At 41.6% G+C, this 27,065-nt stretch overlaps 1 protein-coding gene across 3 annotated transcripts in view; it reads right to left on the bottom strand.

Annotated features, from left to right (window-relative positions):
• Positions 1-27,065, bottom strand: part of ELP1 (elongator acetyltransferase complex subunit 1) — a 58,274-nt gene that overhangs the window by 17,745 nt on the left and 13,464 nt on the right. For 2 of the 3 annotated variants that reach the window (XR_009251499.1, XM_058694643.1), the window contains exons 10-29: positions 26,065-26,158; positions 22,153-22,383; positions 20,927-21,097; positions 20,032-20,131; positions 17,438-17,620; positions 14,825-14,931; positions 14,400-14,518; positions 13,218-13,271; positions 13,028-13,133; positions 12,076-12,191; positions 11,670-11,743; positions 10,862-10,940; positions 10,685-10,764; positions 9,152-9,289; positions 8,946-9,031; positions 8,489-8,637; positions 6,130-6,253; positions 5,151-5,248; positions 3,436-3,637; positions 1,391-1,452 (exon numbers count right to left, since the gene is read on the bottom strand). Coding sequence is in view for 2 of the 3 variants with exons in the window: in XM_058694643.1 (XP_058550626.1) it covers positions 1,391-1,452; positions 3,436-3,637; positions 5,151-5,248; positions 6,130-6,253; positions 8,489-8,637; positions 8,946-9,031; positions 9,152-9,289; positions 10,685-10,764; positions 10,862-10,940; positions 11,670-11,743; positions 12,076-12,191; positions 13,028-13,133; positions 13,218-13,271; positions 14,400-14,518; positions 14,825-14,931; positions 17,438-17,620; positions 20,032-20,131; positions 20,927-21,097; positions 22,153-22,383; positions 26,065-26,158 (2,373 nt within the window). In the remaining variant the exon portion in view is untranslated. The remainder of the gene's footprint in view (positions 1-1,390; positions 1,453-3,435; positions 3,638-5,150; positions 5,249-6,129; positions 6,254-8,488; positions 8,638-8,945; positions 9,032-9,151; positions 9,290-10,684; positions 10,765-10,861; positions 10,941-11,669; positions 11,744-12,075; positions 12,192-13,027; positions 13,134-13,217; positions 13,272-14,399; positions 14,519-14,824; positions 14,932-17,437; positions 17,621-20,031; positions 20,132-20,926; positions 21,098-22,152; positions 22,384-26,064; positions 26,159-27,065) is intronic. The other variant, XM_058694644.1, reaches the window with a different exon arrangement.

Raw genomic sequence — 27,065 nt, 5'->3', positions numbered from 1 at the left:
ATGATAGAAAGCATAGCAGTGGTTGGTAAGAGAGTACCGAGAGCAGAGGGAGAAGACTGACTGCAAAGGGGAAGAGAACTTTTCGGGGTGCTGGCAATGTTCTGTTATGGTGGCTGTAGTAGCACTACATGGCTGTAAGCGTTTGTCACAACTCATCCAATTGTTAATTTAAAATTGGTAAATTTTATTATATGTAAAGTATATCCAATTAAAAATATACAAGTTATAAGTGCATAAATTAAGTACAAATATGAATTAAAATCTTCATTTACAGAGGGGGGAAAAAAGATGGTGGCATCTTATCCATTCAATTAACCACCTTAGGTAGTATATCTTTCTACTCTAGCCTCGTTATTACGCATAGTTTATTCATTGATGTTTTCAGCTCAATCATCCAACATAATTTCTTGCAAGGATCTAATGATATCAAATTTTACTGATCTTCTCTCACTCACCCTTATTACATGAAAGACATTCAGGTATTTTAAAAGCACAATTATGTTATACAAATGTGCCCACTAGTAACGACTGTAAAAAATAACACTCTCTTGTCAAAGGCCAAAACTCTAGAAGGCAGTAATCCCTGGCGTCAACTGTGTACCTACGTCCTGTTAGTCCAGGGCCAGTATCAATGCATAGTTTTATTACTTTCATAATAAATTCTATAATTCTATCAAAAGCTGGTATAGGTATTCATCTTTATAATCTGCTAGAAAATTGGATCCCATCAGGCTGTCTGAGATAAAAAGACACTTCCAACAGACAGAACGGTTGTAAAGGCCAAAAAAAAGTATCTGAAGTTCAATCTCTTTGTTTTAGAATGATCCTTTCTCACTGTTTGTACTTGGCAAGTTCACATCAAAAGCACAACTCCCTGCAGATTTAATTTAGTACTTTCTGTCAGGGTCAAACCACTAGTGCCTCACAGAGGTAGTGCCTCACTACCTCACAGAACTTACTATTTAGAGAACTAATTATTTAGAGGCCTATTAAATTTAGATTTCTAAGTCAGGTCAGCAAGATGGAAGACCTGCACAGCAAACACTGTCTCTGGACTTCCTAATTACCTTGAGTTCCTTTAATTTTCCTGATCAGTGAAGTACAACTGGGAAGACCTTGCTTGTTGGTTGGGTGGTTTAAGGAGGGGGGAACTGAGAGGCACCTGGGTGGCTCAGTTAGTTGAGCGTCCAACTCTTTGATATTGGCTCAGGTCAAGGTCCCAGGGTAGTGGGATCGAGCCCTGCGCCTGGCTCCATGCAAGAGTGTGGAGTCTGCTTAAGATGCTCTCTCCCTCTTTCTTTCGCTCTCCTTCTGTCCCTCCCCTGCTTGCGTGTGCATGAGCTTGTGCTCATTAAAAAAACAAAAAAGAAGGGAGGAACTGAGAAGTTACCTGGGCGTACTGTTCCAAGACTGTGGCTGCATCACCATGCTTCCTCTGCTCAACCAGCTTTCCTGCAAAGATAATAAACATCTGACCATAGTTGGCTTGCTAAGAACAGGATTACCAGAGCTCACGTTGAAATGGTTTCTGCAGGTACTTTTTGAACAAAAATGGCCCCCTTACAAACTGGAGACTGAGCTCTACAGCAGACATCCAAACAGAACTGCTTTAAAACAGCATTTTCCAAAGTGCTCCCTAAGAGTGTTCCGTAGAATAATAAAAGGCAATACCAGAAAACAACAACATTCGCAGGTCAAGTAAGTTTGTGAAGCACTAGGTCAAACAAAGCTACACAGATTCCTTTGCTTGAGTGGTTCACTAATGTATCTGTATTATGTATCAACCGGCATATGTTGTGAACTTGTCAGGAAGTAGGCAGGAATACCACGGAGTCCTATCTTAAATGGCAGTTACGATCTAAATTTAGCAGAAAATGTGAAAATGATGTATAGTCAAAATTAGCCATGAGAAAAGCTTACAAAGGCACACATATGGGAGACTGACCTAACATCTCTCCCTCATCCATTTCTTCCTCAAATAGGAAGAGACTGCTAATCTTTGGTTGAGCACTAAGATGAAGGCAGCTGGCTCAGGGGTCATGCAGTGTCTTTAGATCCTCGAGTGACTCAGCACAGTTGAGAGAATCCTGCTGTAAGAAGCACCCAGAACCTGAAGCTGACTACGGGGCTGGCAGATTCATGTCTCCCATCTCATTCAAACTCCCGTGCATATCATCCCTGACAAAAACAGGTAAAATCATCTCCACAATTTAAACAGCTATCTTTCTTTTCTTGCGTAAACTGCCTAAGTTCAAGGGTACATAAAGTGACTCTACCTTATAAAATTTCTCAAAAATCTTTGACCATCACCTCCCCTTACCTTTTTTTTTTTTGCTAAACATCTGGGAGAACTTGGTGTATACCATAAAACAAGACAAATAGCAAGCTCAAGTTGTAAAGAATGTAAGAGAAGATAGCAGGTCCTAAAAGCAGAACTGGAAGGTATAAACAAACTACCAAAACCTGTTTCTAAAGCAGAAGTAACAGTGGAGTCACAAAGAATACCTAACAGGCCTAATATAGAGAATTCTCAAAAACTAAAAAGAGTTCACCATGGAAATTAAGAGGGCTTAGAAGAGCCTGCAGATCTAATTACCAGAAAAAAAAAATACAAATAACTAAGGAAAATATGCACGTATATTTAACAGGATTTAATCTGGAATTTTTTCAGGACTACGTATTTTTTGAAACAACAGTATTTTTAAAACTCTAAAAAGGACAGGGGGGAAATATACCGGTCCCTTACTTCAAGCACAGCTGAGAGGACAGAGTCCCTGTTCACCTCTTCTCCCAAGCGGTCCTGAAGCTCTCCCTGACTCAAACAAGTTACACTCTGATAGAGCCTCCCCACTGGATCAGACAACCCCTAGACCCTGACGCAGCTAAACTGCCTTTGCATTCAGAATGCTTATACATTTAGCCTCTTCTTTCATTTCTGAAAAATGCTATTCTTGTTCCCAACGATCTACCATTTATAACTGAAGGTCCCCACCCCAAAACTCACGTTCGCCTTCTCCTAGGGCCCATGGCTGTGCAGTTACTCTGTGCTAGGTGTGCCGGGTGATGTAAGCTTTGGCAAATGAGATGGAACAGAAGTAACGGTGTAACTTCGAGATCATTTCCAACTTAAAGCATTCTCCTACGGCTCTAGCTTTCTCCCCTTCCTGAGGACTGCGATACAGAGGTGGAGAAAATCCAGCTACAACCATCCGTCTGAGATGACAGAGCCACACGATGGAAGAACTTCTCAGTCCTCACGTGAGAGAAGACAGAAGCTTTCTCTATTACGCCACTGCATTTGGGGGACTCACTGTAGCAGTGAGACTGTCTCAAGGTATGCTGCTCTAAATTTACTTGCAAATTGCCAAAGAAAGGGAGAAACAAAAAACCTCTGGGGAAGTTCTCATTTTGGAGAGCCTAAACCGCCGTGTTTACCTGCCAGAGTTCTGCTGAGGCCAGCCAGCTGGTCTTTGGTCCAGTTAAGTTGGGCTGCCATGCAGAGAGCTTGCTGCCAGCTGCCACTGGCCAGAAAGGCACTGAGAGCTTTCTCATGGGCACCACAGCGGGCAAACAAGAGCCCTGCTGGTTCGTAGAGGTGCTCCTGTGTCAGGTGTTCCCCATAAGCAATGCTGATCTCCTGTGGTAAGAGGAGACATTGGGTTGGTAAGGAAAGGTGACAGTCATTTTTTAACCTCCAATGGAGGCTGCTTCAGTTACTACATTTGAAAATCTCTTGAATTACTTATGAAAATCCTGTAGTTAATCAGTGAATTCAATCATTCTTCCACTGAAAATCTTACTGAGGATGTGTCATGTGTTCACTCAACAAGTAATTAAGGCGTACTATTCATGGCAGTGGGAATCACATGGCGATGCAAAAAATAAAAACAAGCAAAACACCAAATACTAACAAAACCACCACTAAGTTCCCGCTCTTGTGGTGACAGGGAATGGACTTATAAACACAATATAGCCTGTGACATAGTGCTAAAGGGACAGAGAGTGAAGACAGTTGTTATTATGGAGGACTGTGAGGAGAATATGCTACATAAAGGGTTACAGGAAGAGTATTCCAGACTGACGGCTATAGAAGGCACCATGGCCAAGAGGCAGGAATGTGTATGGAATACCCAGGAAGGAATAGCAAGAAGGCTGGTGTGGCTGGACAAGAGACGGCACCAGAGGGAGGAAGAGACAATGAAAATAAAAGCAAAGAGGCGGCCACTGGCCAAATTCTCTATCCTGGGCTCCACGCAGGTAGGGACACAAAGAGGAATACAACACAAAGCCACCACCTTTAAGCAACCCATGGTCAGTTGGGGAGACAAACTGGTGTCAGCGGTTTGTTACGTACCACCACTGACGTGAGAAGGTGCTCTGGAGTTCGGTGTGGGGCACCTCGCCCCGGAACAGCTCTGTCACAGAGGAGACCCAAGAGTTGAAAGACAAGTGGGGCTAAAGAAAGGAGCAGGGAGAGGCTGGGAAGAGGCAGCTGATGCTAACGAAACAGGCAGGAGCCAGATCATAGAGACACAGGCAATTTGCAGACCAAGTGCACACGGCCTGGGGGTGGCAAGGACGAGGAGTGGTCACTGGCACAGGCTCCGGGCTCAGACAGCCTGGGCTCCGCATCCCAGCTCAGTGGCCTCATACTCCAGCTCCTGAGGCAAGTTGTTTCCACATCTGTTTATCCTATCAGGTTGTTATGACACTCATACAATTCATTTAACAAAGTATCTGGCATATAAGAAAACTAAATGGATGTTTGTTTAGACAAACCACCAAACTTTATCCCTTTATCCTAAACCACTTGAGAAAGATCTACACGCTTCAGGATGATCAGTCATGTGGTCGCAAGGCTGGGCTGGAGCAAGGAGTGGGACGTAAGCAGGAAACCCTATTGAGAAGCTGCCGCTCATCAAGCCGAATTCATGATGAGAAATGGGAGACAACTCCTAGGCTTCCAGCCTGGGCAACTTCTTCAGAACAGGAGCAGGTCAGGGCCATTCTCCCAGATAAGAGTTCATGATAAGGCTAACTTATTTCACGATAAACCTTGAAACCAAGGATGGTGTTACAGACTCAGGATCCTTACACCCTTTCCAGCTAACTCACATCACCAAAAGAGCCTCATTTCACACACCACTCACCTTGTATTGCTGCGAGTCTGATGGAAATAACTTCAGAGCTTCCTTATACAAGTTTTTATCTTTTATTAAGTTTAAGCATTCTGGGAAGTATTCGGGTCCTGAGGAGTGAGATTCATGCACACACAAATTTAGGACTTTGGAAGCATAATGAGTTTCATTTATACCAGTGGTCCCTAAACAAAGTCGACAAGGGACCTCTATAGACCTGCAGAATCAGAGTATCAGGAGAACAGAACCCAAGAATTTTAATTTTAGCAAAGCACCATGGCAGATGTGAGGTATGACAAGCACTGGTTCGGATGAAAGTTCTACTCAAAAGGAATTCTTCATACACGACCCCTGATAAATGACCATCTAACCTTGTGTTTTCTCAACTGCCTTCATTGGAATCCTCTGGGGAGCTTATCAGCCATACAGACGCCTGAGTCCTATCCCAGCCCAGCTCAATCAGATTGTTGAAGGAAGCTTAATAACACCCAAACAACTTCCTTATCCCCATCTTAGCTCTCGGGAAAGAGCCACAACTGCTGAAGCCAGCAGCTCCAGCATGGGACAGGGAGTATGTCCTAACTACGAGTGTGTCCTTCTGGGAGCTGCCAGTGGGTATGGCCACTCACTCCAGACAAGCCACGCTTCCCACAGGTGTCTGTAAACACCGTGGGAGAAGAGTGCACTATCAACCAATTTTCATTCCGAGATATTGAAATGAATTTAGGACGTAATCATTCTAACCCAAAACGGATCTGCTCTATATTTTTAGTTAGGGAGCTCCTCCAGTTCATTAAAATTCATTTGCTTTGCTTTCAGCTTTCTAGAACATATGATAAAATAAGGTGCACACAGGTAACCGTGTTTCAGTTTCAGGAGTGGAAACTGACATCCATCTACGTTTATGTCTAAACTGACACTTTAACTTATACCCTGCCTAGCTCCAAAGAAGATCTGAAGCAGAAATAAACATACTAATCCTCACGCTTACCACATTTGCTGAGGTGCCCAATGGCTTTTTCATATCGCTTCAAGTATTTATCTATGGTGAACCGCTGATAATTGGTTTCCATTTTCTTAAGTGTATTAAGAAATGGCAGATATTCTTTGGGATCCTAAAAAAACAAAAAACAAAAACCTAACAGGTCAGACCTTTACTGCTTATAATTACATTTACTTATAACAATACAAATGATATACAATAATTGTAACAATCAATAAACCCAAAGCTACAAAATTTTTAAAATATGTACTATGCTGATATATTAATTACATACTGTATAATGAAACTACATAAAACAAGTTTTGACAAAAATGCTTTAAAATACTGGCATTATTTGTTTTCATTCAGAATAATGAAGATGAATTCTCATATAGTCTCACAACAACCATTTATTTCCTAAGCTAATAAGGAAAACAAGGTTCCAATCCAGAAGATATTCAACAAATGCATCCAACTTCTCTGGAAGTGGAAGGTACTTGGAGCTCTTTGCATGACATTTCATGCCCTCCATCTTCAAGTTTTAAAACAAAGGTAAAACTGTACTGAGTTAAACACAAAACTCTAAGGACCTGCCAACCAAGATTTTATTAGCACTGACTGTCTGCTGCTTTGTACTATGCCCTGAAAATTGTTTTGTTTTGTTTTGTTTTGTTTTTTTTCTAAAGAACAGATGCTCCCTGTTCTTAATGTAATTTCACTGGGCAGATAGGATAAATACACATTAAGTATACAAAAAAAGACCAGAGAAAAAAATAAATACTCATGCATGTGATAAAAAGCACAACTACAGGCCGAAGTATTTAATCAACAAACACTTAGGAAGAATTCACTATGTACAAAAAATACAACAAACCCCTAACCTCAGGAAACCTATAAGCTAGGAGAGGAGCTAGAATGATACACAGGGAGGGGCAGGCACTGGGTGCAGTGGAAGCACATGAGGCCCATCTCATCTAGTCCCTGGGTGGTGGGCAGGGGGGCAAGAATGGATTACTGGGGAGATGCTACCCTGGCATCCTTTGCCTTAGGTGAGTGAGAATTAGCCCGGTGAATGGAAGGGTGAGAGTGGTGAAAGCCCACAGGCCCACGGGAAGCAGAAGTAATGCTACCTGCAAAGCTAAGTGGTGGCTGTGGGGACAAAAGCACTGCCTCCCCTCTGCAGGCTGAGAAAAAAGAACAACATCAAGAGATGAGCATGAGCATAGACACCAGACCTGGGTGGGGGACAAGGGGGTGCTAAGCAGTATTACGGCTTGTAAACTATCCTACAGCAATGGGCAGAGCCCATGAAGCATTACAAGCAAAACAATGAAAGAGCAAAATTTCCTTTCAGCAAAGATCACTCTGGCAAGAGCAAAGAGAGGAGTGACAGGATGAAACTAAGACTGCAAAAAACAGGTTAAAAAATGTATAGGGGCACCTAGGTGGCTCAGTGGGTTAAGTGTCTGACTTCAGCACAGGTCACGATCTTGCTGTTTCCGAGTTTGAGCCCTGTATCAGGCTCTGTACTGACAGCTCAGAGCTTGGAGCCTGCTTCGGATTCTGTGTTTCCCTCTCTTTTTTCTGCCCCTCCATTATTCAATGCTGTCTCTCTCTCTCAAAAATAAATAAACATTAAAAAAAAAAATTGTTTTTTAAATGTATAAACCAGGGGTGCCCCAACTTTTCTACTAGAGCATGCTAAGGTGGGACAAGAGGCCTCAAACCTTTCCATTCTGCATGTTCCCACTTTCCACTGGGAAAAACAGCTACATAACAAGGAACTGGACTGTAATAGGAGTCATTTGCTATATTCCCTTTGTAAGAGGAGACTTTGTTCACATACATGACCATAATCTTAAAGATAATGAAGTAACTTAATTCACTTGTTCAACCTAGCAATCAAAACACTTTGATAAAGGGTGCCTGGGTGGCTCAGTCTGTTAAGCGTCCGACTTCAGCTCAGGTCCCGATCTCGCGGTCCGTGAGTTCGAGCCCCGCGTCGGGCTGTGGGCTGATGGCTCAGAGCCTGGAGCCTGCTTTCGATTCTATGTCTCCCTCTCTCTCTGCCCCTCCCCCGTTCATGCTCTGTCTCTCTCTGTCTCAAAAATAAATAAACATTAAAAAAAAAACTTTTAAAAATAAAAAAAAAATAACAAAAAAACAAAACACTTTGATAAGCCCAGAACTGACAGAGAATGAGGCTTAGAAGCGTGAGCCCTGCAAACTCACAGATCTGCCTCTAGGCCTGTACATGCAGTGTTAACATCAGACAAGATACTGCAGTATCAGGGACAGACAGGGTTTCATACCACCATGATAACAAAAATAAGAACCAAAAGGATGTTAAAGTGGAAGCTCCACATACCTTCTGTGACTTCTCAGCTACCATGAGGACCAAATCAAAGTCATACGTCCCAAGAGAATGATCATATAATTCATTAACGTCTACCAGAAGCAGCAAATACTTCAGGGCTTCTTCAGCACTCACAGCATCGGGAATAGGCGAAGCACTGCCTGTCATGTCAGTGTGTAAGAAAACAAGACCAATCAAAGCCATTTGGGAATAAACCCGTGCATCTAGCAACATAACCAAAAAGACAAAGTAACAAAATTTTTTGGCCGAACTGAACACCATATGACTTCTTTTGTACATGCTTTGTAGGACAGCGCTCAAAGAAACTGACACAGGTCTTCAAATGTCCAATAAGCCACATATTAAATCTGTGATGTGGCACTGAACCTGGTCAGTGAGATCTCCACAAGACTGGAAGTCTGGTGACACTCAGGGCCCTGTTAAACACTCTCCATGAAAGGGTCTCTACCTTGAAGCTCGTGTACCTTCTGCAGCACAATTTCCAGTTCTGGGGTTGTTTTCTTCACGTGAGAGGTGAGTATTGACAAGCAGTACCTGAGGTAGTGAGTGAAGAACGCCAGAATGAGCAGAGTGAAGGACATTCTCAGTCCCTGCGTAAGGACAATAGCACACTTCTGGGCCTCAAAAAACGCCAACTAATGATAGCACACATACTTGTGAGGGTTTATGCTCTCCATGGCTGCTCTCAGAGCATCGCAGATAAGGTCTACTTTTTTCCCATCAGGATCCTTGGACAGCTGGGCAGTGCTGGTAACCGGAGGAGGATACATGGTCTTTGTAACATCTTCTTCCCTAAGAACAGGTCATTAAAAGGTCACTAACTGAACATGTGTCCTAGCTATCAAATGACTACCACGTACTGGGACATGCTGATGAGGTAATAAAAATGGCTTTTGGAGAACAGTTTCATTATATTCACATTAGGTGAAAAACGAAGAAACAAACTGAGCAATGAAAACGTGTCCCAAAAACCGTGTACAGTGATATATTCACATTAGCCCCTAACTGGGAACAGACCAGGTGCCCCACTACAGAGGAACAAATAAACAAATTGTAGTATATTTACACTATAGCACACTACATGAATGAACCCGTGATACCAGCAAAAACACGGGTTACTTTCATGGTAACATGCCGAGTGAAAGCAGCTTAATTTACAAAGAGAAGCAAATACTATCTGATTCCACTTACATTTAAGTTCTCCGACAGGCAAAATTGATCTACGGTGACAATCTCCAAACAATGGTTGCCAAGGAGGTAGGGAATGGGACTAACAAGAGGTTTGGAAGAACTTTCTGAGGTGAAGGAAATGTTCTCTATCTTGACAGGTTTGGGCTACATGGAAGTACACACTGGTCAAAACTGCCTAGACAGTACACTTATGGTCTGTACATTTCATCACACATGAATCTGACCTGCTAGGGGGAGGACCCTGTACACGGAGAACGCACTCTAATCAGTGTTACACAAAGTGGAATACTGAGACATAAAGTGGACTGATACCTACAATTAACTTAAAATTTGCCTCAGGGTGCCTAGGTGGCTCAGTTGGTTAAGTATTCGACTTCGGCTGACGTCATGATCTTGCGGTTCACGAGTCTGAGCCCCACACTGGGCTCTGTGCTGACAGCTCAGCCTGGAACCTGCTTTGGATTCTGTGTCTCCCTCTCTCTCTCTGCCCCTCCCCTGCTCATGCCTGCTCTCTCTCTCTCAGAAAGAAGTAAAAACATTAAAAGAAATTTTTTTTAATTTGCCTTAAAAAAGGTGAATGATGGATGGACAGATGGTAGATCATGATAAAGCAAATATAGCAAAATACCAACTGCAGAATCTAGGTGGGGGTATAGGATGCTCGCTGGACGTCTCAACTTTTCTTGTACGTTTAGAATTTTTTAAATTGGAAAAAAGTCATTGCAGGAAAACACACCATTTGACTTCAATTTCATATACACCTAAAAATAGTCAATTATAATTCTAAAGGACACACTTTTGAGTCTGAGTTTTAAATAGGCTATTTTTAAAAAAAAGGAAAAAGAGTAAATATCTACTGTAAGTGGCATGTTAGACTTATAATGGTTAAAAAATACCAAACAGAAGGTTAATTTTTTTCCTGTAGCTATTTATGTTTTATTTCCAAAATGAGATAAATAATGGATATGATACTCACAAATTATTCAAAATACTTACTTCAATTCTGTGAAAAACAAATTGATATGATTTACAGAATCTATCTGTCTTATGAAGGTTTCCACATTTTCAAGAAATACCTACCAAAGAGAAAAAAAAGGACAAAAAATTTTAGTTCCAATCACGTCAGTTCAAGTCTCAGGTAAGCTAGAGTTAATATCAGATTCAGAAATTTACCTTCGGGTTATGGTCATGGATCAGATTGAGATTAATTCTCAATTTTCTCATGCATTCAAATGCTTCTTTAAACATAAGTCTGTGAAGAGACATAATGAATAGACATGTCATTTTACAAAGATTAATAACCTTCCCGGATCCAACATGTTTTCATTATGATACAAACCAGTTATAATTAGATTACAGTCCAAATGCCAAACAACTACCACTGGACTTCCGCTCTCAATTCACAGAATGAAAAATGAGGTACCAGCTTCACTTACCTTCTTCACTTAGTCCCCATGGCAGTCTGAGGACTACTTCCCCACATACACATGATAGACAATCATCATAGAACTCAGGTCTACTTTCTCTTTTAGCACAATGTTAGTAAAGGTCTTTCTAATATAAAGTTTTCCCAAAATAAACTCAGACAATGGATCATTTCCTTCACAATAGTGTCTCAGGCATTTGTGGGTCAAAGGCCCCTCTGTACATCTGCCCAAAGCCTTAGGCCTTCTGCCTGAATAAATACACACAGACAGTTTGGTGCACGATTTCCCTGGGTTCACGGGCCATCTAAAACCCATGTGGACCTCCTCAGGCTAGGAAACCCTGTCTTGTATGATGAGTCTCACGATTCTTCCTACTAGGAATATTTATTGCACCACATAATATTAAAATCAAAGTGTGGGGGAAAAAAGCCTCTGAGAATCTAAAGACATGTGTAATTTCATACTTTCATGTTTTAAAAACTTTAATAGAATACATATTATGTTCACATATAAGTCATAACAACAAACAAACTAGTCATATACATGGTTCTTACTTGTCCAGCCACTTCCGAATCTGAGCTAAAACCAGAGCTCGATGATGAACAACTTCTAAGTTTCCCCTTGGCATCTTAAAATAAATAAATCAGAACAGTAATGTTTTTAACTTAACAGAAAAAATTTAAATACCCAGGATATACCATTTCACCTAACTAAACTCTTCACAGAGAACTACCACAATACTATAAAATGCACACACTTCCAGCAAAATCTAGTTGTGCTCAGTATTTATTTTGACTTCCAAGAGAAGCTTCCCTTTTACCCATGCTGGGCACAACCTGTATCAACAACCTTTGTATAAAGCTAACAGAGAATTCAGCAAGGAATGGCCTATAGTAAATTATTACAAGTGTAAGAGTATCTAAAACACAACCAGAAACACAGCCAGAAAAATGAGCTTACCTGTAATATAAGCTTGGTGTCCTGGGGCACAACGGTGACAATACGTGAACCCCTCTCCACCTTCCGCAGAGATTCCCCTTTAGACACGTGGTTGTTGCTCAGACCTGCATGTAATGCTAAAGACACCACTGGCTAAGCCATGAGAATCACCATCATGACAAGTCACTTTCCATTTACTGCAGTTGAAACTGAACATATTCTCCAAACTAGAAGAGAGCAATTAACAACCACACCCCTTTGCTCTCCCACTCAACCACAAAACCGGTAGCCTTCCTAACAAACAACCTTATCCCTGGAACTTGCCCTCTCTTTCACAGAGTCCTCGTGCATATTCACATACACAGCTTCTCAAATGATTTAGAAAACACAGGGAGGACTGGGCAGCTTCTCTATGCACATTATCAGTACACTATAATCACATCTGTGAAAGATTCCCAGTTTTCAAGTTGGAAGCAAAGAAAACAAGGGGAAGTTTTCTAGAATAAGGAAAACACACAAACAGTAGGGGGAAGGGATACGTGGAATTCAAGAAAAAATGGGACAGTTTCCTACAAACCACTAGATAGAGTCTTTCAGATACACGATGGAGGGTGGCCACAGTGAGCAAAGGAAGATTACAAAGAAGTGACAGCCGGTTGTATGTACATGGTAACTCAAAGTACAACACTGGATTAGTTATATACTCCTGAGAGCAGTTTTGTTTAATTTTACAATGTTCTGGTTGAGGAAAGACCTCCTTCATTGGAAGTCTTTGCTAACTGGCATAGAATACTGAACTGAGATACTGTGTTGTGATTAGAGGCCAAGTATAGAACTCTAAAGGTTTGCTCACAGTCTAGGACTCTATGATAAAAAGCCAAAGTAAGTGGTGAACTTTAAAGTCATCAAGGCTTCAAAGGGCAGAAGATATTAGAAAAGGGACTATTTCCTAATTTATACACTGAACACTTACTGTTAAATGAAGCATCTCTCAAGCAAAAACACAGGCAGGTATGGGAATGGGTTGTCAACAACAAGAATTCACCATATACAGCAAATGATGTGATATTTGAAGCAACCTACAATAAGGCAAAGGGGAAAGTTAGCTGTATTTCTTGGAGCCGACAGTAAAAAGGATCCTGCACCAAACCCAGCCTTGATACCTCAGTGTCACTGATGAAAAAGCGGCACCTGTCAGTGAGACCAAGGACACATTCCTGCAAAGAAACAAAATTGAAATTACAAACAATTCTAACCCAACTAGTTAAACCTGATTCGTCTATCACATAGTTCTATTGCCCTGTGGCTTCACCTCTAAGTCCGAGTCATCAAGACTGAACACAGACACCTGAGATGGTGACTACAGACTGAATACAGACACCTGGCTCAGGGCAAAGTGGAGCAGCATGCCATTCAATCCATCAGCAAGCCCCATATTCCCATCTGCTACATGTGTCTCGACTAGATTCCTTTCTGCTCGTCACCACCTCCTCTCCAACAGTCCGTCCACTCTCGGCCCATTCCTACCTACTCTCCACTGGGCAACCAGAATAACCTTTCAGAGCATGAAGCAGATCGTACCATTCCCTGATTAAAAACAGCAACAGTTTTCCAATCTTTGTGAAATAAACAAACCCACACTCCTTCCCACAGCCTATCACAAAGGTCCAGCCACACTGCTTCCACTCGGTTCCCTGAATAAGCTGGGCTCTTTCCAAGTTCAAGGTGCATGCAGTTCCTTCTCCCTGGAACACTCTCCCTTTCCCAGGGACAGAGACTTCTTTCCCTTCATACCCTGGCACGTAACCCATGTTAGAGACGCTTTCCTGTACCATCTTCTAATTCGCCCCCCAAACCACACCCTGGTCATTTCCTTCATTCTCTTATCAGAGGGGATAGTCATACCTACATTGATAGATTACAAATTCCAGAAGAGCAGGGATTAGTTGGCTGTTTTGTTCTGTAACCACTGTATCCTATCATCTGCCATAATTATAGACATTCCAATATTTGATGAATCACAACCCACTGAACACTATTTTCGAGATTACATTTCTGTTGTCCCCAAACAGCATTTATTAAAACTAACTCTGAATTATCTACACAACAGGGCATAAAAGTCTGCCAACTGCATTCTCCTATCTTTTAATTCATACCCCCAAGGAAAGGAATCAGCTAACTCCTACACGTCAGACAATCTCTTAATTCCATTTCATAGATGAAGAAGCTGAGGCTCAGGTACTTCTCACTGTTGCCCTGAGAGTAAGTGGAGACTTTTACCTAATGCCATCAGTTCCTGGGCCACTGTTCTAAGTGGTAAGTTTTTCTGCCCTGTGTTCACTTACCTCTCCTCCAATCATGGCCAATTCAGTCTGTGTGCAAGGATAAGGAAACCGAACAGGAAATCCACTAGGGTTCTTCCATGGTTCAACAGCCAGAGAGGGTGACTCTGCAGGATGGGCAGCTGAGGTTTACAAAGAGTTGGTATGCTCACTGTAAAACACTGTCACATCAATACTTGCTGGAACACTTAACATGCAATTTGGATCACTTTCCAAGTGTATTTTGGAAACTCATACAATACTCCAGTCCATTACAGGAGAACACAGAGGGAGAATATACCTGCCAGTTCCACTCTACAGCTTTGGGTTTTCCAGGATAGTTAAAAGACCTAACAGTCAATGGAGCACTGACAAGAAACTCACAAGTACACATTCTCAAGAATTAAACATTTATCATAAACATGCTTTCCTAACATTCTGATACTCACCCCAAAGGTACTTAAGCATTTGGCCACCAGCCAGCTGCAGTGCTACTGACTTGGTCTTGGAACTGCAACACAGACTGATTATGACTCCATCCACTGCCACAGATGAACTGACAAAAGTTAAAAAAAGGGGAATGGGGATGTGAACAGACTACTTGATTCTCAAAAGTAGTAGCATTTCACTCATTTTGCAGAATGAAAAAAGAAGTAATTTCCCTTTGGGCTGCACTGCCTATTTCAATACAATATATACATAATACATACACACAATGATAAATACTGCAAGCAGGGGCCCACATAAATTACCTGTCACATGACACTGTTTTCCACAATGCCAATAAGCTAGGTGTCTACACTGTGAGGTCATCACTCCCATCTGGCAGCAACTTAACACAACTTATAACAACTTAATCGCCTTCACTGGACATGCATGGTATCATTTCTGTCTCCTTAAAATATACACTGCCTTAAATAAAGCAGTGAATCTGTAGAAAAATGAGTATACTCGATATCTCTTATTGCTATCTTATTCATTCATGACAGTCTGTGGGTCTTCATTAAAGGGAAGAGGAGAATCTGTTACTATCATTATGTATTTTCCTGCGTCAATGAACAGAAAATAGACATGTCTGGACAGAAACAGAAGAGAACAATAAAACCAAATGTTGCTGATGCTAACATTTATTCAAAGAGTTTTTAGACAATCTACGAAAAACTCAAAATGCCCCAAATTTTGTGAGGATAAATGATCTGTGACTGGGTTAAGAGAAGAGATTCTGGAGTGAGAATGAATGGGACTGGATACAGGCTCTACCTGCATGATCCCAAGCAAGTTACTTAACTGCTCAGTGCCTCAGTGGTCTCAGCTGTAAAACACGGGTGCTAATGATATACACTTCGAAGAGGTAATGTCATAAGTAAGTGAGTTACTGTAGGTAAAGCACTTAAAAGAGTATCTTTTGCAAAATACAAGCTACAATAAATGTAAGCTATTAAGACCTATAAGCTGATTGAGGAACTTTATATTCCCTAATGACAGTAATATTTTGTATGAAGAGAATAGCCTTTTTTTGAGAAACAGAAGTCAAAGCAGCACAAATATATTTTAAATGACTTCTCATTTCCATACAACAAATGAGATGACCTAGCTTTTCCTTCTATGAGCTAATGATAAAGAATTTCAGGGGCGCCTGGGTGGCTCAGTTGGTTGAGTATTTGACTCCTCATTTTGGCTCAGCTCATGATCTCACAGTCATGAGATCGAGCCCCTGCACTGACAGCACAGAGTCTTGGAAGTCTCTCTGTTTTTCCCCAACGAGCATGTGCACTCTCTCTCAAAATAAATAAAAATTTTTTAAAAAATTTCAAATTTGGAGAAGCAGAAATTTGTACCATTTAGGTATTTCTGATGTAAAGTGCCTTGTTTTTTATTACCTTATTTTTATTAAGTTTTTATTTCAATTCTAGTGTAGGTAACATAGTGTTGTATTCGTTTCTGGTGTACAATGTAGTGACTGAACAATTCCATCCATCACCCAGCTCTCATCACAACAAATACTCTCCTTAATCCCTTTCACCTATTTCACCATCCCTCCCATCTGCTCTGCTTTTTAAAAGTAAGCTCCTGGCTACCTATGAGTGTTGCATATAGCTAGAACATATCTTTTATCTGGACATATTCATAAAAAGCTGTTTAAAAATATGAAGCACTTTGAGTCAAAGGTTAGGAGTTAATGACTACCTTATGTTTTGTGTATACTGTAAGGAGAGGTTCCTAATTTTGCAACAAGGGTTTCCAGAATTAAAATCTAACCAGGAGACCCTGAATTACAAATGAGTCTGAGGAATAATATCAATTTAGGCTTACTGTGCCAAGTTTTGACGCTGGAAGCCTGAGGATTCTTGGAGCTGTCAAGGCAACACCATCGACCTCACAACAGGGCTTGCGTTACAGAAAACAGCACCCATTAAATGAAACCTGTTTTGAGACCGAGATGCAGTCTGGAATCGAAGCAAAACTCAGGGGCCAGGAAGCAGTGAAATTTAGCAAAGAAAAACAGACACTCTCTAATAGTAAATGCAGTCAAGCACCAAAAAGAACATATAGATGAGGAAGCCAGAAGAAGCATCTTAAAGTCACTATATCAAATGAAGCACACAGATACAGACCGAGACTGGGTGGCTTGGTAGGGTAAGCATCCAACTTACCCTCAGGACATGATCTCACAACTGGTGAGTTCCAGCCCCACGTCAGGCTCTGCTGTTAGCACAGAGCCTGCTTCGGATCCTGTCCCCTTTGCTCTCTGCCCTTCCCCAGCTTGCATGTGCACATGCACTCTCTCTCTCTCAAAAATATATAAAAAAGTTAAAAAAAATTTATCGCATCTTACAAAAGGTTCTGCCCCATCTATTGGCATTTGCCCTATGTTTCACCACTTCTTGATACATATTAAGGTTTATATTTTGACATGACTCAAAACGACACTTAACCCCCTTGCTAAGTATATTTAACAAAGTTACTGCCCTTAACCTCATCCCCCAGAAGTCAGAAAAAGTCCTATACCCAGAAAAGACACAAACATAACTCTGTGTGATAACAGGGAAGTGCTACAATACCTAATACTGAGCTGTCCGTGCTCATCATCCGTCACAGAAGGCATCACAGTCAGATGGTGAATGACAGACTGCGGGCTGGAGTGACTGTGGCTTACAGCCAGGAAAACATCTTCCTGAATCCAGGTGAGAAGGCTAAGCTTCAATGGGTTTACTTCTTGATCTTCACCATTCTCAAACTGAATTCTGTTTTAATATTGAAGAATATCCAAGACATAAATAAAACTTTAATATCACTGAGATTTTTCTAAATGAAGGAAGAATGAACCACCTGCTCACAGTCAACTAATTTGGAACCACAAAACCTGAAGTAATGCCAAATATTACAAAATCCAAACAGTACAAAATCCAAACATAATTATGTCTCCCTGGCTTAAGAATGTTTCTCGGGGCACCTGGGTGGCTCAGTCTTAGCATCCGGCTTCGGCTCAGGTCATGATCTCACGGTCCGTGAGTTCAAGCCCTGCACCGGGCTCTGTGCTGACAGCTCAGAGCCTGGAGCCTGCTTCAGATTCTGTGTGTGCCCCTCTCTCTGACCCTCCCCCAATCATGCTCTGCCTCTCTCTGTCTCAAAAATAAATAAACGTTAAAAAAAAAAATTTTTTTTTAAATGTTTTTCTATTTACTTAGATTTCTTATATTGAGATCTTTATATTGAAAAGAATACTTCAGGAAACTGACTACACAAGAAAATTACCTGCCCTAGGCCCTAGAGTAACAAACCCCAGAGGTTGTCCACTGCCACCACTTATTAGCATTCAAACAGGCTCCAGCAGATATCTGGGTCTCAGTAGAGTGCGTTATTTTTAAGTATTTCACATCAAAACGACTAATTAGCCTGAAAGATGGTATCTTGGCTTCTAACACCTTCCTCCTGTAGCATAATACATCAGAGGAGAGCATGTTTTTGCCACATCAGGCAAGAACTCGTAATGGCTACTTATCCTGCCTTTTAGCTAAAGTGGCAAGTCCTCAGCACGCACTGAAGAAGCTGGATCACTACCCTGCTCTTCGCACCCAACCAGCTCTCCCTGGACTCAGCCCCTCCACTGTGTTCTTCCCCACACAGGGGCCTTCCCACCTCTGGTTCCCACCAACACGTTTCTGCCCACCATAGCCAATGTTCCTGGACCATCTCTGCCAGTCCTAGCCAGATCTGTTCTTTAAGGACCAAGTATTCAAGTCCTTCATAAAATCTTCTAAATGACGTGGAGCTATCCTTCACTCAATTTTTAAAAATGATACTATATTCTAAATTGTCACACTGGGGCACCTGGGTGGCTCAGTCGGTTAAGTGTCCAACTTCAGCTCAGGTCATGATCTCATGGTTTATGAGTTCGACCCCGCATCCAGCTCTGTGCTGACAGCTGGGAGCCTGGAGCCTGCTTCAGATTCTGTGTCTCCCTCTCTCTCTGCCTCTACCCACTCAGCCTCTGTCTCTGTCTCTCTCTCAAAAATAAATAAACATTAAAAAAATTTTTTAATAAAAATAAAAAAATAAATTGTCTCACACTTCCAAGTTTGCCTTAAATCTGCCCTCAAGTGGTTTCAATTCTGTGAAATGAAATAACCCACATAAATGTTCTTCGAAAATGACTAAGCGTTATACAGACAGCCCCCACATTATACACATTTATTAAACATATTGCATATATTTAAGAGAAACATTACTTATTAAATGCAGCTACTTATTTTAGCCTGTTTATTATTCCTATTAACTTACAAATAAATGGTCTCAGGAGGCAGTATTTAGTAATTCAGAACATGGGCTTATCAAATAGAATAATCAAATCCTGGATTCTCACAGAAGTGGTATTATAATTAATAATTGGCTTCAGGGTCATCTTACAACGTCTACAGTGTACCTGAGATACTGAGTTATACCCAATCATTTATATTACTGTTTCAGTGGGAAAATGCATTCTGATTTCCAACCCGGGAGACTCAAAACACAGCAACCCCAAGTTCTGGAGTGCGGGATGCGACAAAGACAGAGACCGCGTTCAGTCTGCCGTGTGGCAACAACATGGGCCCCCTCACGTATGTAGGCATATGCAGCTTGGCCCTATCATCCTCATCTCCACCTTTACCGTGTGGTTTTCCCTGGCGAGCCAAGGGCTGTCAGAGAAGTGGGTTCTAAGCCAGTTAACAGCTTGGCTCCACAGTCACCCATTAGCATATGGCATTCAGATATCCAGGTAACTGACTTCCCAAACCAGGCTGAAAAACCAGGGCCCAGGGGTTCAATCTACTTGTTCCACTCAGCTACAGGCACAGGTTAGTAAGAGTAGGCTGAATTTAGAACTAAATGCTGTTCTCCGTGGTCCAAGGTAATTAAGAACAACCTACTTGTTGGGGCGCCTGGGTGGCGCAGTCGGTTAAGCGTCCGACTTCAGCCAGGTCACGATCTTGCGGTCTGTGAGTTCGAGCCCCGCGTCGGGCTCTGGGCTGATGGCTCGGAGCCTGTTTCTGATTCTGTGTCTCCCTCTCTCTCTGACCCTCCCCCGCTCATGCTCTGTCTCTCTCTGTCCCAAAAATAAATTAAAAACGTTGAAAAAAAAAAATTAAAAAAAAAAAAAAAAAAAAGAACAACCTACTTGTATCTCTTTTCCAGATGAGGTGTTCCAAGAGAAACTTTAAAACCATTTCCACCCACAGCTCCCAGTTTCACCGTAGGGTCCACACTTGGACTATCACCTACAAAACAAAAATGCAGACACTATCGTAGTAAACAACACACATTTTCCCTGGTACTAAGGGTACTGAATCCTCATTTAATAGGTTCTAGAAGGTAATCCACTTTAGCAATAAAGCATTCTAGAAATAACCACATCTCAACCTCTTTCTTAAATCTCTGCATACCTTTCAGGCTGGGGATTCAGGACGCTTTGAAAACAAGGCTATAGTATCACGTGCCAGTGTAATTTACAGCATGCCACCGAACTCACAAATAAAAAAATCAAGAGAGCAAATAGAAGCTGGCAGCAATGGGACTGTGGAAGGGCAAGTGGATTAGAAGCTAGAACACCTAAGCTAAGGTCCTTGTCCACTCTTGCTCAAGCAAACTGCAAACATGCTGGCATTCTCTTCCCTCCCCGACAGAACAGAAAAAACCCCAGCTCTGATACCACTCATAGGAAGGCTGTGAGATCAACTGCAAGTATGTGAAAAAGGCTATGAAAACTGTAAAATGTGATCAAGATGCATTAAGATACCACGCTACTTCCAGGGTTGAATGTTACTGTTAAACAACTAACTTTTCAAGTTCAACAAGCAAAACGAATTGCTTTTATAAGCCAGAGTAGGATTAACCCCCTCCCATTCCAAACCCCACAAGCCAATTAGATATCATCATAATAATGACATTAATCACAAACTTCACAATTTTTAAAAACACTGGCAAGGCACCACCAAGGCAACACCATAGTATAATCTGCTTTTGTGCAGAAGGAACTTGGTTCAGAACATCTTGGTAACAGTTTTTGAACATACCACATTTATACACAGAAATCTGGTTACTGGCATCTAGGACCGCGAGGTCATTACTCTTCTGGGGGTGTGCAGAGAACATGACTTGATTCACAGGGTGTGGGAGCAGCAGCCGGTAGGTGCACATGGGAGGTGGAACTACACTCTGCCGGAAGACCGTCACCAGTACCCTGCCTGTGTGTGAGAAAGAAGACGAGATTAGGTAAGTGGATGTGTCCTTTGTAAAGTAAGCATCTGACAACACAGCACCACTATCTAATAATGCTGGTAGAAAATACACAGCAGTTTCTAAAAATGTTTGGTGCTTTTATCATAAATAAACTTAAACATGGTATACAAGGAAAACTGAGTGTGTAACCTTCAGGCATGGAGCAGTCCAACTCTTGCAAACGAGGGCCAGGTGGCCAAGAGTTCTAGCTTGAAACCCGGGCCTGCAACCAAGCCAATGAACCGAGGGAATGATTCCCTTCCAAATCCTTGAAACATTTCCCTACATGTTTTCAATAATAAGACATACCTGATTATGTCCTCTGTACAGAGCATATGATTGTAAAATCAGTATTAGGACTACTGATTAGAACAAATTAGAACTAATTAGAACAAAATTAGCACACCACCGCACATCACAATCTTAGCAACAAGTTTTCCTTTACGTTACCAGCGGTAAGTACGCTGTCTATTGAAGTAAGCCCTTCTTGCTCCAATTTCCTCCCCCTCATCAAACAAAATACACCAACCAATCCTCATACTAGACAGATGTCTGTGACTTGAATTGAACATATCGAGATTATATAATTAACAAATATTGTACCAAATAACAAAGCAACCCACGTGGAGTGGTGCAAGGATCAGTGTAAATCTGTGTCAGAGCAAAAAGGTAAGACTGACACACCCAATGCCACAAGATTACTGTTGTCGTCCTCTGTACCTGAAGTCAAAATGTTCAATGTCTTCAGAGGCCAGACAAGTAAATTCGTGAAGACCATGGATGGAGTTGGGCTGGGCAGGGGTAAGGATGAGGAGGAAGGATTATGGTTCTCAGGAGAATACAAGCCCCCACTGGGGGCATTCCCATCCAATCAAAACAAAACAACAAATAACTAAAAATAAACCAAACAACCAAAGCACCAAACAAATCAAAATTCTCCAGTTTTAGTCAAACCATGACATCTACACGAACAGACTCAGAACCCCCTACAGGCTCATGGACACGCTTTCCAGCTCCTTACTTCCATCAATGACAGCCACATTTGCCATGTCGCTCGAATTATCTCCTGAGCTCCGGTCAGTCGTCCAGTGCCAGTCATAGCAGAGGTAATGCCAGCCCTGACAGAGAACATGCAGCCGGTACGGGGTCACCAGGTCCCACATCAGAGACACCAGCTTGCTCTTCCCACAGGTGCTGAAGGACAGACTTTGCTTGAGATACCAGTGGTAGTTCCCAACAGTCCAGAGCTGCACTGCAAGGGGGAGATGAGACGAAGGCCATCAGGCTGGAGGACCAGACTTCATGCCAAATGCTAGATGGGGAAGAATTTTTTCTTTTTCAAATGACCTTTCCTGCTCAGCCTCTTCATTAAAATCATAATATTAACAATAATAACTGTCAAAAAGTAGTTTTCCATGGGGATAAGCTAAGGTCAGAAGCACACATTGTCAGTTTCCCTCTACTTTCAAACTTTAGGATCATGAGGACAGAAAGGTACTAGGACAACAGTGCTTTAGTGAGTTGTTTTTTCATAACGATTTAGAAAGAACAAAATTTGGCAATTAGATTAAAAGTATTAAAACACTCAATCCTGGATGTGAGGGCGATCTGGCTGTGACATCTGTCACCCCACTGATTGCCAGGGTTGATTCAGCTGATCTGGCTGGCTCCAGTGTCCCCTTCCTCCCTCACCACTCCATGTGTGTCCCTCCCAAAGCTGCGCACTCCAAGAGGACGACCTTCCCTGATAGAGGAGGACCGTTCTTCAGTCAAGGGTATACGAGTAGCTGCACTCCCCTGCTAGAACCTCCAAACAAGCTCTCAAGGTCCATTTGTAGGAGAACGTAGGGTAGTCAAGGTTCTAAGACTCCAGACTAACAGAAGACCATGGGGGAGGGAAAGGGGGAAAAAAAAAGTTACAGAGAGGGAGGGAGGCAAACCATAAGAGACTCTTAAATACTGAGAACAAACTAAGGGTTGATGGGGCGTGGGGGACAGGGGAAAGTGTGTGATGGGCACTGAGGAGGGCATCTGTTGGGATGAGCACTGGGTGTTGTATGGAAACCAATTTGACAATGAATTATATTTAATAAAAAAATAAAAATAAAAAATAAACCACTCAATCCAAATGCACTAGATTACTATCACTATGCTGTTTTAGGCTCAAGACACTTATTATTTTCTTCCAGGCGCTTTACGTGCAGTTATGTCCACGGCTATCTGGTATTAAGCATGATTCAGCTATCCAAAGATCAGTACTCATCCTTTATCAGCAATTATCCCTTCCAACATCTGTTAAAAGAATAAGACCTAATCCTGGGGTGGGAAGGAAATGGGGGGATGTTGGTTAAAGAGCACAAACCTTCAGTTATAACTTCAGGGGACCTAACAGACAGCATGGTCACCATAGTTAACGATCTGTATTGCGTACCTGAAAGTTGCTATGAGAGTAGGTCTTAAATGTTCTCACCATAACAACAACCAAAATGGGAATTATGTGAAGTGAATGAAGCATGTTAACCAACTTTACTATGGTAAACATTTCACAATATATATGTGTATCAAATCATCACAGTATACATCTTGAACTTACACAATGTTGTAATAGCAATTAAATCTCAATAAAGCTCGGGGGAAAAGACCCGATCATGTTGAAACCAACCTTTATTAAAGAGAAAACACATATAAACAAATACCTTAACTGTATTAAGGAATTTCTTTTCTTTAAACATCTCCCTGCTCTTTTTTTTAAAATTTTTTTGTTTGTTCATTTTGTTTATTTGGGAGACAGAGAGAACAGAGAAGGCAGAGGGGGGGGGAAAGAGAGAATCCCAAGCAGGCTCTGTGATATCAGCACAGAGCTCGATGCAGGGCCTGAACTCACGAACCATGAGATTATCACATGAGCCGAAACCTAGTCTGACACTTAACGGACTGAGCCACCCAGGCAGCCCTCTCCCTGCTAATTCTTAATTAACCTAGCAACCACAGCGAATGTAACCTAGTTCTTTAATTAAGCTATTAGAACACTTCTACCTATCTGTGGGTTGCTAAGTTAGACCACGTACTCATGCTCTATAAGGACAGATGATGTGACTTCTTGTGCAACACTTTTGTCCTGAGCGTATCACAGCACCAGCCCTTGACACCCTGGCTCAAAACTGGTTCTCAACTCTGGCTGCACATTAACAATTGCCTGGGAGCTTTTTAAAAATTTTTTAATGTTTGTTTATTTTTGAGACAGAGCACAAGCAGGGAGGGGCAGAGAGGGAAGGAGACACAGAATCTGAAGCAGGCTCCAGGCTCTGAGCTGTCAGCACAGAGCCTGATGCAGGGCTCAAACTCATGAACCATGAGATCATGACCTGAGTCGAGATCAGACACTTAACTGACTGAGCCACCCAGGTGCCCCTATTTTTTAATTAAGTACTGATGTATGGTCCCCATTCTAAAATTTTTTTTTTTTTTAACGTTTATTTATTTTTGAGACAGAGAGAGACAGAGCATGAACGGGGGAGGGTCAGAGAGAGGGAGACACAGAATCTGAAACAGGCTCCGGGCTCTGAGCTGTCAGCACAGAGCCCGACGCGGGGCTCAAACTCATGGACCGTGAGATCATGACCTGAGCTGAAGTCGGACGCTTAACCGACTGAGCCACCCAGGCACCCTGGGTCCCCATTCTAACACACTGACTCCAACTCTGAGATGAGGCCTGGATAGTAATTTTTTTCTAACGGAGCAGCCAGCATTGAGGTTTGTGTCATGAATGAATGAATAAATGAGCTTTTAAATAATATTCCAGTTAAAGAAGAAGTTCTGTTGATTAAAAGTTTGGAAGCCACTTAAAAAATAAGTGAATGCTTTATGAACAAAACGATTCGGTGAATTGCTGTTGATATGAAAAAATTACAAAACTTTCAACGCCTAATAGCATGAGATTTAATAAGGTGTGGCACAAATACCATACAGCAATTTAAAATTACGCTGATGGGTATGTGAAATGGAAACGTGTTTGTGACTTAGTAAAAACAAGTTATAAAACTACACGTATCATGCCTATATACTTAACAAAAATGAGATCACAGCCATAGCGATACACGCACATAAAATATGTAACACAAGAAAATTTTAACAGTGCTCATTACTGAGCAAAAGAATTATGGAATAACTTTTGTTTCTTCTCATCTTTACTTTCTAATGTTTTCACATATTACACACACACCGAAAAATACATATTTATGATGTGATCTACAGTTAAAAAGGCATACAGATGACTCTTACTTATATCTAATGCCATTTGTCTTTCGCTGCTACAGTTTTCCTTTGGCTAGCACTTTAACTTCCTGCATAACACCATCCATGCAGAGAAAGCAATGACTTGTGATGGTTAATTTTACATGTCAACTTGGCTAGGCTATGCTGTCTAGCCATTTGATCAAACACTAGTCTAGATGTTGCTGGAAAGTATTTTGTAGATGTGATCACGCTTTAAAATCAACTGACTTTAAAAACAAAAGATTATTTCGTGGGTAGCTCTCATGCAAAGAGTTATGGCCTTAAGAGTTTATGGCCTTAAGAGCAAACACTGAGGTTTCCCAGAGAAGGAATTCTTCCTCCACACTGTAACACAGAACCTGCCCGAGTTTCCAGACAAATGCCTGTCCTTACAGATTTGGGACTCAAGACTGCAACATCAACTCTTGTATTTCCAACCTGCCAGCCTGTCCGAGTCTAATGTCTACAGAAAACTCTGACTGATACCTGACTAAAATTCATAAATAATCAAAACCAAACCACTCCCTCATCTCCACCTACCCCCTCAGTTATCTCTGATCCCACTACAGGACTAAGTAGAAGGGGTAAAGGCAACTCCACAGCCTACTTTCAATTACATTTCATGTGGCATAAAGCTGAGATACTAGTGCTGTCTTACCATAGGTTTTTAGAGTGCAATTTTCTTCCCTCTGAAGGTCCTCCAGCCAAACTGCAAGCACAGTGGAATCTGCATTCCAGAACAGGCCGTTTACCTAGTAGGGAAAAAAGACATGTCACTGGCCTTTAACTATGTACATATTTCATAATCTTTACGAGAGCTAAATTCCCTGCTCTCACAAACCAAACACTTGAGCTGATCCCTAGCAATAAATTATAAACCTACAGAATCAGTATGAACATACAAAATCAGTATGAACCTACAGAACCTACAAATCTACGTAATAGATCATTATATGCAGGGGACTTTAAAAAAAATGCACTGTGGTTAAAAATTTAAGAGACTTAACAACCAAAAAGAGAAAGAGAGAGAGAGAGACAGAGAGAGAGACTTAACAACCAAATGCAAGTCAACAGTCTTAGACAATCAGGGAAATTTGAATATGGACTAGGTATTAGGTACTACTAAGGAATTATTACTAATTTTGTAAGGTGTGATCATGGATTTCTGGCTATACAAAGAAAAGTATTTTCTTACCTGTTAGAAATGGATATTAAAAATACAATTTCTAAAATTAAAACCCCAGGAAACAAAAATGTGTGAGTGTGCGCATGCGTGCGTGTGTGTATGTGTGTGTGTGTGTGTTCAGGCTAGAAAGGGGTGATTGGATGAAAACAGCTCTGCAAAATGCTAGTATCTGTTGAAAGTAAGGACATGGGAGTTCATTAAAGTCCTCTCTCAACCTTTAGCTTAAGTTCTTAATTTAAATGTAACATAATTGTATTTATTTTTTTAACATTTATTTATTTTTGACAAAGAGACAGCGTGAGCAGGCGAGGGGCAGAGAGAGAGACGGAGACAGAATATGAAGCAGACTCCAGGTTCTGAGCTGTCAGCACAGAGCCTGACTGGGGGGGAGGGAGGTGCTCCAACTCACGAATCACAAGATCATGACCTGAGCTGAAGTCAGACGCTTAACTGAGCCACCCAGGTGCCCCATA

This window comes from Neofelis nebulosa, chromosome 12 (assembly GCF_028018385.1).
Source record: "Neofelis nebulosa isolate mNeoNeb1 chromosome 12, mNeoNeb1.pri, whole genome shotgun sequence".
In the NCBI taxonomy this organism is placed as follows: domain Eukaryota; kingdom Metazoa; phylum Chordata; class Mammalia; order Carnivora; family Felidae; genus Neofelis; species Neofelis nebulosa.
The sequence above is the reverse complement of the archived record's forward strand: the minus strand, read 5'-3'. Positions and strand labels throughout refer to the sequence as shown.